Source organism: Pelodiscus sinensis, chromosome 9 (assembly GCF_052426305.1).
Source record: "Pelodiscus sinensis isolate ZL-2025 chromosome 9, ASM5242630v1, whole genome shotgun sequence".
Lineage (NCBI taxonomy): Eukaryota > Metazoa > Chordata > Testudines > Trionychidae > Pelodiscus > Pelodiscus sinensis.
This window is the reverse complement of record NC_143060.1, coordinates 32,294,520-32,305,380: the sequence shown is the minus strand read 5'-3', so window position 1 is coordinate 32,305,380 and position 10,861 is coordinate 32,294,520. Positions and strand designations below refer to the sequence as shown.

The 10,861-nt window shown below is 47.3% G+C and overlaps 1 protein-coding gene across 1 annotated transcript in view; it reads left to right on the top strand.

Moving 5' to 3' along the window:
* Positions 1 to 9,235: 9,235 nt before the first annotated feature.
* DDAH1 (dimethylarginine dimethylaminohydrolase 1) overlaps positions 9,236 to 10,861 on the top strand; it is a 101,694-nt gene continuing 100,068 nt past the window's right edge. Inside the window, exon 1 of the mRNA XM_006120264.5 lies at positions 9,236 to 9,738. Within this exon, the coding sequence (XP_006120326.2) occupies positions 9,430 to 9,738 (309 nt within the window). The 5' untranslated portion in view covers positions 9,236 to 9,429. The remainder of the gene's footprint in view (positions 9,739 to 10,861) is intronic.

Here is a 10,861-nt window from a genome sequence, read left to right as displayed (position 1 = left end):
TTGCTTCATTGCCCTCTCGGCTTTTAAGCTTTATGATGTCCTTGCTCCTACTTAAATCAATGGCAAAACTCCCCCATTGGTTCTGTGCTACAGAGTCTGGTCCCATTCTTAAATAATTGGTAGACAATGGAATTATGCATGTATAGTATATGATTTTCAAAAGAATATACCATTATTTCTCATACCAGCATATTAAAAGACTAAACCATTAGGTTTTCCTTGATTTAAAATTTTCAAAAGTGGCCTTATTTTGCATTAAAAAAACAACCCACGACAGAACATACCTCAAACTGACTTTTTATGGGTATTTCTCTGAAACAGGACCATAGGAGAGCAAGAGTATCACATTCCCCAAAATGTGAAACTTCTTAGAGTTCAGAGAAAATTTTTCTTGAGTACACATGTCAGCCGACGGTCAGGGCAGTGTGTGTGTGTATGCTTCTGAGAAAAGGTTTAACGACTGTGTCTTTACTGCTAGGACCGGAGTCCCATCGCAGAGGGTGGCCAGCAGGCCAACAGACGCCTCGTTATATAGGAAGAGCTTATTACACCTTAGATTTTAACTGCTAGAACACAAAGTTCCTTCGCAGCGGGCAGCCTGGGAAAGGCTGGAAAGGTGCCTCAACGGATCTTGTCACCTGGGAGTGACACAGATCCAAACGCCTAAGCTCTCCTTATGTCTGTCCCTTTATGACCGGCTGAAGTTCTTTTAAATTGTGCTTGGTTCTGTTACAGCAACTGAAGGAGTCAGGTTAAAGCTTAAACAGTTACAGGTTTATTAAAAGACTTATAAAAGCATATGGTTACAATGGCTATTGCTCTATTTCTTAAATGCTAACAAATACAGATTTTAAAAATGGTTACAAAGAAAATAAAGATAGAAAATAGAAATAATGGTACTAAGTGACAGCTTAATCTTTAAAGAGCTCTAAGTCTATGTATATATATACTTAAACAAAGGACCACATCCAGGTACAATTTTTACCTTTTTCTGTGCCTCTCGACTCCAGCGTGTCAGGCCAGGGCCGGTCTCTCAATTCCTAGGAAAGACGAATACGAGGTGGGCGTCCCCTTGGAACCTCGGGAGATCAAACACCAAACCCGACCAGCAGATAGATGGTAGATTGACACTCAGAGAAAATGCGCTGCTGGACCTATCTTTATACTCCTGGGGGCCCGTATTCTCTTTCTTATCCAAGATGACGAATTCTACTGGTCCGTTTTGTGGCGCCAGTTCTTACAAGCAAGTTTCAAGTTAATTTACACTTGCAAGAGAGATAACTAAATTGTGAATACTAGACATTTTTTACTGGGCGAGAGATTCCTCCCCCCGCGGATGGATGTGTGTTCGTATCAATATGGGTTTCAGTCAAGGGCACTCCTTGGCAGCCTCTTGGTCAGCAATTGGCGTAGCTCTGTTTACAGCCATTCACGGTCACACAGCCTGGGCTTTCTGCTCTGTGTGCCCTGTACGCTCCAGGCAAGCAAAAATGGATGTTACAAAGGGGTTTCTGTCTGGCTACATTCCACCCCCTGATACAACACACTACATCCTAGGATACAAGATGGCGGTGATACCAGCACTTCTTGCCTACCTTGGGGGAATCTAGAAGTGCCCGATGGCCGGAATAGAAGGTTCAGGATCTAGGAATTGGCGAGGGTCTTTTCCTAGTGCTGTATATCGAATGTGCACAAAAAGGTAGCTGCTTTAACTAGGCATTGCACAATACATAGAGCTATGCAGAAAATGATTACAAAAATTACAGTGGTTAGAGCAGTGGTTATAACAGAGTGTAAAAAAGGAGTTAGGGAAAATTTTAGCTCTTGGGCTAACTAATTTAGCCATGAGATGTTTACATTCTTAGTTACAGCATGTCTTACCCTATACAGTCTGTTGCCACTTCCTTTGCCTCCCCCTAAAGTTATTTTGAGGATTGCGGTGGTCGCTGTCATCGAACCACACCGGTCTCCATTGGAAGATGTTGCTCTTGTTCCACTAGTTGTTTGGGCTGAGAGGGACAAACTTGATTCCCAGTCTAGTAGAGGAGTTAAGTAAGGTGTTCTGGTACAGCAGTAGCAGTTGGGATGAGGAAGAAGACCATGGCGAGTTGGAGTACCATGTCTTGCTTCAGCTTAGGTTTCTTTTTCTATAGTTCAGTCTATAACAACAGCGATTGCAAGCGCTGCAACAGCAAGCGGTATATATACAAAAAGTTCATGATGGTTTCCTGGATCTACACCAGCGCTGGGAGGGATACATCCCACTGGAGCACTGTTCAGGGCCATTGCCTCAGTTTCCTGTAATAAAACAAAAGGTTCGCCGGTCTTGGATACAATCTAAGCCTCAGTAATGGTTATTGGTGTTAGCCCAGCGTCTGCAGTGGTCTAGACTCCTTTTCCCTTGTAGGAGTGCAGTACGCAGATTTGCATTCTTAAACTGGGGTGTTTGATTACTACAGTGTCTTCAGGTGCATATTTAGAATCTTTGAGTGGCACAGTGTGGCTAGGAGAGGTTCTCCCTGTAGGGAAAAATTCTTTACTGATCGGACTGCCCGTAGGGGTCTGCCGATTGTTTAATCTTTGCACCACAGTATCTAATCTGTTTTCTTATTTGCCATCTGTGGGCCTTTGGGTCCTCATGGATTCTTTACTTCCCCACTCCCGTGGATAGGCACAGGGGAGATGGGGACTCACCACCATAAGGGCTAGGTGGTCAAAGCTATCTTATTCTTTAATACTGGCTTTCTAATTCTTTAATTTAGTTCCATTAATTAACAATCTAATCAGTCTCTGGTCCAAATATCTGGTTAGATCTAGTGAAGTGGACACAGAGCTGGACAGATCCTTCAAACTATCTAGGATCACTTGGTTGGCTTGGCTGGTGTGTAGGCCTTTACAGGCACTGGATATTACTGCATTTACCAGCCTGTATTCTATACAATTTCTGGGCTATGGCATAAGTGTTGCTGACAGAGTTTCTAGGCTCAAACTAATCTGCGATTGTATCTGCTAAGCCTCGTCGTTGCCTAATTAGGCACTTGCCAATTTGATTAGCCAGTCTAGCACACAGCTGGTCTATACCAGTGTGGAACATCACTAAGGTAAGGACTAGTGACAGTTGTCCTGGTTCTGGGACAGGGGTCTGTTCAGGGCACAATTCACAATTGGGAGGCTTTATTTTGTCCTCAAGGACCTGGTTAATAATACGGCAAGTTAGCAATGGCTATTGTTTAACAAATGACAGCCATGCCTCAGGGGTTACTTTGTCTGGGCTTTAAGTGGTAAGCCCCAGTGGGAGTCAGTAGGTCCAACTTTAGTGGCCTGATGTCAGTGTTTAGCTTCTTTCTTACAAAATTCTATACAAACTTTAACTCAGAGGACTGTGTATTTGTTTTATGTATGTGACTTGAAGGAGGTTACGTTGACTAGAGTCACTGTTTCCTTTATAGGACCAAGCATGGTTCACAGATATTTAATTGTTAACTTATGCAATTCCATAATTCTTGAGGCCTTTTAAGGCATCAGGCACCAATGAGTAGCAGGGCAAGTAGCTGTTATTGCAATGGTGAGGTTACTAGTTTCCTCATTGTTGTGGGCATCTTTACTTAAATATGCTGATGTCCCACTTGCCTGTGTTGTTTCTTATAGATTTCTTATTATATCTTGCCAAACCACTTTATGGTTGTTGTACAAATTTACAGAAGCTAAATATTTTATTTGTGTAGCCATTAAAGCAAAACTAATCTGGTAGGGGAGAGGGCTGTTACCCCACTCCCAGTCTTTCTGTTCACGTGATGCACTTCTTGCTTCTTTCTAGTTTCTTCTTTATTCACTTGTGGAGACATTATTAACATTCTCTTAGCCTAAACAATGTAGTGTGTCGTATCAGGGGGTGGAATGTAGCCAGACAGGAACCCCCTTGTAACATCCATTTTTGCTTGCCTGGAGCATACAGGGCACACAGAGCAGAAAGCCCAGGCTGTGTGATCGTGAATGGCTGTAAACAGAGCTACGCCAATTGCTGACCAAGAGGCTGCCAAGGAGTGCCCTTGACTGAAACCCATATTGATACGAACACACATCCATCCGCGGGGGGAGGAATCTCTCGCCCAGTAAAAAATGTCTAGTATTCACAATTTAGTTATCCTACAGATCACATTCAAATTTTGGGCATCGTTATCAACAGTGTGTGTCCCACAGTCCAAGGTGACACTTTCTGTTGCTAGTTGATGTAGGAAGGCAGAGTGGATTGCAGCACACCATGTCATTAAACATTGCTTTATGTCCCAGCCGTCTATTGGCTTCCAGTTGTTTTCTTTTGTGCTATTTTTTCAATGGCCATTCTTTGCGGTACACCTCAGCATCTAGGCTGTGTCTAGACTGGCAAGTTTTTCCGCAAAATCATCTGCTTTTACGGAAAAACTTGCCAGCTGTCTACACTGGCCGCTTGAATTTCCGGAAAAGCACTGACGATCTCATGTAAGATCGTCAGTGCTTTTCTGGAAATACTATGCTGCTCCCATTCGGGCAAAAGTCTTTTTCCGAAAGACTTTTGCACAAAAGGGCCAGGGTAGACAGCACAGTAGTGTTTTCCGCAAAAAAGGCCCGATCGCAAAAATGGCGAATGGGGCTTTTTTGCGGAAAACCGCGTGTAGATTGGCCATGGACGCTTTTCTGCAAAAAGTGCTTTTGCGGAAAAGCATCCTGCCAATCTAGACGTGCTTTTCCGAAAATGCTTTTAACAGAAAACTTTTCCATTAAAAGCATTTTCGAAAAATCATGCCAGTGTAGACATATCCCTATTGTTAGACGGGCTGGATCATACATTTCTCTCCTATGCTCTGTTAAGTGATATGAGGACATTGTGCATAGCAATGGAGTTATTAAATTACTGACAGAGGCAGCCGACAATCCATGTGATATAGATAGCAGCAACTTTACATTGCTTTTGGCATTCACAGAGCAGCTGCATAGGGTAGACTGACACATCTGGGCTAGGAAAGGCAGCACTAAATGGTGGGATCGCTTTATCATGCAGGTAGGGGATGAAGAGAAGTGGCTATAGAAATTTTGGATGAAGAAAGCTACCTTTCTAGAGCTTTGTGTTGTGCTGGCTCCAGACGTGTGGCTCAAGGACACTAGATTTAGAGCTGCCTTTTCAGTAGAAAAGTATATGGAAATTGTTGTCTGGGAGCTAGTGATTCCAGACTTCTACCAACCATTCACAAATCAATTTAGAGTGGGGAAATCAACTACAGGGGCTGCATTAATGCAAGTGTGCAGGGCAATAAATCACATCCTTCTACATAAAGAATCCGACTCTGGAAATTGTGCATGAAATAGTGGATGGTTTTGCAGAGATAGTTTCCCTAACTGTGGAGGGGCAATATTTGGCTATAGTGAGCAGGGGTGGCTGCTCACTGACCCTGAGGAGGGAGAACCCCTCTCTGAGCCTGGATGGGCTGAGTTGGAACCTGCCTCTTTAAATGCGCAGCAGCCCACGGGAGGGGCAGGAAGTATAAAAGCTAGGCCCAGAAGCTCAGGAGGGGGCTAACTGTTGAAGGGAACAGAGGCTTACCCTGAGGAGGTGGAGGAGCCGGTGGAGGCGGATGACTGTCCTGGGCCACCATGCCCTGGCCCGGAGGAGGAGAGCCTTTTCTCTCGACCCATTGATTGGAACCATACAGACCCTGGGAACCCGGCCCGACCTGGCGGACAGGTACAACTGGAGGGGGAGTCTGGAAATGGCCCAGGGGAAGCCACAGATGATCAGGAGGATCTGATCACACTTTAAGCTGTGTCAGCAGGCTTCGGTGTGGATCCCCTGCTGACCCCAGTGGCTGCAAGGCTGCCACTGCTAAGGCCCTGGGCTGGGACATGGTGGAGTAGGGTGGGCCCCCGCCTCCCCCGTCCTCCTCCGCCACCCTCTGCATTTGGGTGGCAGTCTCCCCCTCTTCCCTGGTGTGGCAGAAACTGTTTGTTTGTTTACCCTGCCCTGAACCAGAGCCTGGGCCGTTGTTTCTGACCAAGGGGGAATTGTTTATTAATTGGACCTTTAAAGAGGCTGTTGGACTAGGACATACAAGCCTGCGTACTGGGCAGGGGCCCAGGACTGAACAAAACCTCTCACAATGGCATAGTCCTATTTTAGTACCACACCTTATTGCAACAGTGTAAATATGAAATAGAAGGGATACTTTTCTATGATATTGCAGGTGCTTGTGGATTAGCACGGGCATTACTCAGACATCATTGTGGGGGGGGGGGTCTGGAAAGGTGCATGATGCATGCATCTTCAGGAATATTGGCCTGTACAGAAAGCTGCAAGTGGGGACTTTCTTTCCAGACCACAAGATTACAGTAGGGGATGTGCAAATGCTCCTAGTGATCCTGAGAAACCTGGCTTACACCTTAGACCCCTATCTTATGAATCCTTCCATGGGACATCTGTACAGCAGTAAAGAGCATTTCAACAACAGGCTAAGTAGGTGTTGGAGGACAGTTGAATGTGCCTTTGGTAGATTTCTCTCTGGCATTGCCTTTACAACAGGGTGGACCTTAGTGCGGATAATATTCCTGTGGTCATAGCTGCTTGCTGTACTTTGCATAATCTCTGTGAAAATAAGGGTGAAACGTTTGCTCAGGGATGGATGCTGAATTTGAGCAGCTTGATACCAGGGCTGTCAGAGGAGCCAAGAGGGTGGCAACTGAAATCAGGGAGGCTTTGAGGAAGCATTTGACAATGAGTAGCAGTGCAGCTTTACAGGGAACAAATTCAAAATTATCCAACATTTTTCATAAGCAGGGCTCATTCTAGCAGACAGTGTTGAGGGTAAAGAGGGTAACCAGAATACATTTACTGGATATTTGCAGCTTCTGCCCTGCTCTGCGTGCCTCCCACCTATGTGGTGCTTTGGTGCCTACAAAGTGATTGCAGATTGGCATGAGACAGTGTCCTATAATAGGGGAAAGAACAAAACTGCACGATCACAGAACCGGAGGCACAGGATTAACAAGTAGCTCTAGGAAACTTTCCTGGAAATCTCTCTGGAAGATTCTCATGAGATCATGGTGTGCATCAACACTCTATTCTGCAGTACCAACTGGCTACCCAGGAAAATGTCCAGCTCACAGAAACACAACCAGCCCTCTGCCCTCACCTCTGCACTACACAAGCCACAGCCACTTACCATTCATCACATCTCCTGCTTTCTGCTCCCTAGAGAGCAGCTGCTGAGACTGGCTAGGCACCTCAGGAGTGGAGAGCAGTTCCTAGCTCCCGTCCACATCAGGAGACCCTACTAGGAGTTCTACATCCTTGTCTAACTCCATCCTTTCATCAATGACTTCATTGCCTGGGCTAGATCCTCTTTCCACCACCTCTAAGCTTCTGAACTATATAGGGGGCTTTTGGTGGTGGAGGTGGAGTCACCACTGAGTATAGTATCCAGATCCTTATAGAAATGGCAAGTGTTAGGCACGCCTCTGGAGCAACAGTTTACCTCCCTCGCGTTATGATACGCCTGCCTCAGCTCTTTTATCTTCACTCTGCACTGCAGCATGTCCCAATCCTAGCTCTTTTTTTACACAAGCCTCAAGAAATCTTCCAAAAGTTATCCCAATTCCTATGGGTCAAGCACAGCTCCCACTGCACAGACTCTTCTCCCCTTCCCATATACTGTTCAGATCCAAAAGCTGGGAGAGCAGTTGGTGCTGTAGCTAGCCTTGATCACTTGAAGATGTGATGAGACCTTTCCATGCCAAACCAGGAAACATGAAATGGAATTTAAAAATCCAGGGCTTACAAAGGGGAGAGGTGGATTGTTGCTTATTCAGTTGCAGCCTTTTACCAGAAGCTGGGAATGGGCAACAGAGGTGGATCGCTTGATGATTACCTGTTCTGTTCATTCCCACTGGGGCACCTGGCATTGGCCACTGATGGAAGACAGGATACTGGGTTAGACAGACCTTTGGTCTGACCCACCATGGCCGTTCTTATGCAGTGCAGCTCAGTTCAAACTGCTAACCAAAGTGATCAGGATGGGCATCATGGGACGCTTCCTGGAGGCCAAATAAAGCGATTATAGAAAGCCTGGTCATGGTGTCCACACTCGCTCTTTGCTGATACAAATGTATAGGGAAAAGACAAGTCTCTCATTTGGGTGAAAGTATTTTGTCTTTGAAAGTGGGCTTTTTTCCCCAACAACAGTCTAAACGCAGTGTGTACACACTCGTTTTGTAGGCAAAAGGCAGGTTTTTTGACAATACTTGGTAGCGTAGACAAAGCTTTAGATTTAACAAGGTAATTTTTTGTCACCAGACCATAAAACAGTCATGCATATAGGAAGACTCATCACCATTCTTGTTTTCTAATGCAACTATTTTTAACACAAAATAAACTGCTGGGCTAGGCAGGTCTGCACTTAAAATACTGCAGCTCTGTCATGGTAGTGCTTTAGTGAAGATGTTACTGTGCTAATGAGAGAGCTTCTCTTGTTGGCATAGTTAATCCAGCTCTGCAAGTAGCAATAGCTATGGTGACTGGAGGAGAAGCCCTCCTAATGAAACATAGTTGTCTATATCAGGCTTAGGCCAGTATAACTGTGTTGCTCTTGGGTGTGGATTTTTCACACTTCTGAATGATCCAGTTATACTGATGTTAAGTACTGTAGCCCTGACCTCAGACACTGGTCTCAGAAAGTTCTCTCAGAACTGGAGATGATCCTAAATATTCTCCCTCCTCCGCTGCAGGGGCAGTTTGGATTTGCATCTGGGTCCAAACTTTGCAGTGTGGACACCTTGCTACCAAAAAGAGGTTTAGGGCCAAAGAACGCCCTGGCATTCCTGCACACAGGGTGCTGCTTGTACACCTGGCCCTTACATAATTGCACATTGAGGAGGGGAGGAAGGGCATGAAGAATCTCCTGCTCCTTCTCTCCCTGCCCTGGCACTACCCTCATTTTTGCAGGGGAGCCCACTCCAGTAAATACTGGTACCCAGGTTCACAGTGTGGCCTGTGTGCTTTCAGTTGAATCCAAATACAGTGAAGTCCCAGTGAATGAGGGGCTGGGTAGCTCCTCACTGTCTGCCGCCAAGCTAGCTCCAGGCGTGCAGCAGCTGAGCATTGCAAGGGCAGCCTGCATATCGCTCCCTTCCTCCCTAGGAACAGGTCCTGGGGCGCCGGGACCAACCTTGCCAAGCAGAACACAGGTAAAGGGCTCTGCCAAAGCGACCAATCCGGAGCTTGGAACCAAGCAGCCAGCCAATGGGAACTCCCTTGGAACCGCACCAATGGAAATGTGGCTGGTGGGCAGCCTATCCAGGCAGAGCGGCGTGAGCCCTACCCCACGGGGACAAGGGGGCGGGCAGGCGCCGGGCCCGACTGCTGTGCAGTGAGCGCGCAGCGGTGCCTGCTACTCGCCTCCCAGCATGGCCGGGCTGAGCAGTAGCTGCGGCTCCAGCCTGGGGCGGTGCAGCCACGCGGTGGTGCGGGCTCTGCCCGACTCGCTGTGCCAGCACGCGCTGCGGATAGAGAAGGGCAAAGAGGTGGACTTCGCCCGGGCCGAGCGGGAGCACCAGCTCTACGTCGGGGTGCTCAAGAACAAGCTGGGGCTGCAGGTGCTGGAGCTGCCGGCCGACGAGAGCCTGCCCGACTGTGTCTTCGTGGAGGACGTGGCCGTGGTGTGCGAGGAGACAGCCCTGATCACCCGGCCGGGGGCCCCCAGCAGGAGGAAGGAGGTACCCGCTGCACGGGGAGGGAGGCTCGCTGGGCACGGGCGAGGCTCCAGAGCTTCTGCCCCACCTGGGGAGAGTTGTTCTGCTCCCACCCCCCTGCTCCTCCGCCGTCTCTGTCCTCGCTCGGGCGGGGGTCGAGTCCATTGTCCGCAGAATCCCGGGCTGTCCGGACTTGCCTCTGTGACGTTTCATTGGAACTCCGTGCAGAACAGAGCTGGGGGAAATGCAGAGCGGCCTGGCATGGAAGCGCCGCTCTGGGTGGGAAGTGATTGCCAGGGGCAGCTGTTCCGGGAAGGCAGTCTGCGCGGAGCGCGGCGCTCTAAGGCGTGGCAGGCTGGGGGCATGATGGGAGAGGCGAGGCAGAAGATGCTCAGTGCACTTGCAGGTTCTCTTTCCCACAATGAACTCCAACCTGAGGGCTTGTGGAAAAGCTTTCCCCTTCTTAGCAGATTGGGAAGAACACGGTTCTCGTAGTTCTCAGTCCTGCAATGTGTCACCTGCAGTTTGGATCCCCCAGAGAGTGAGCCCAGATAGGTGTGCTTGTTGCCTTGGCAGTGCTATAATGGTGACTGCAAATTTACTTAAAAGCCGATCTAGTCCTTTTTCTTTTGCAATTAGTTATACATAATAAACATGTCAGGATGTCTGTCATTTTGTTCTAGGAAACAGATCCCTCTGATGTGTTCTAAGACACACTGAAGCCTTTTGTAGTAAACCATAGCAGTTCTGTCATTGTAAACACAATCCGGGGAGAAGGTAAAAACATTACAAATTTAAAAACTCCAGGTATATGTGCAACACTACATAAGGCTCTGTGTGAATCTGATAGGGATGTAGATGCAGTATGAATCTGGTACAGGTGTAGATGCAGTATAGATCTGAATTCACTGTTAAATTAGAGAAGCTTGATGGAAACCCTATTGAATGCATTTTGTTTCACTGATACTGAATGTGTTTCACTGAACCATGGGATCTCCATCCCTAGAGGTTTTTAAGTCTCACCTTGACAAATCTCTGGCTGGGATGATTAAGTTGAGGTTGGTCCTGCTTTGGGAAAGGGGCTGCACTTGATGACCTCTTGAGGTCTCTTCCAGCCCTGGGATTCTCGGATGTATATGCATTTGTT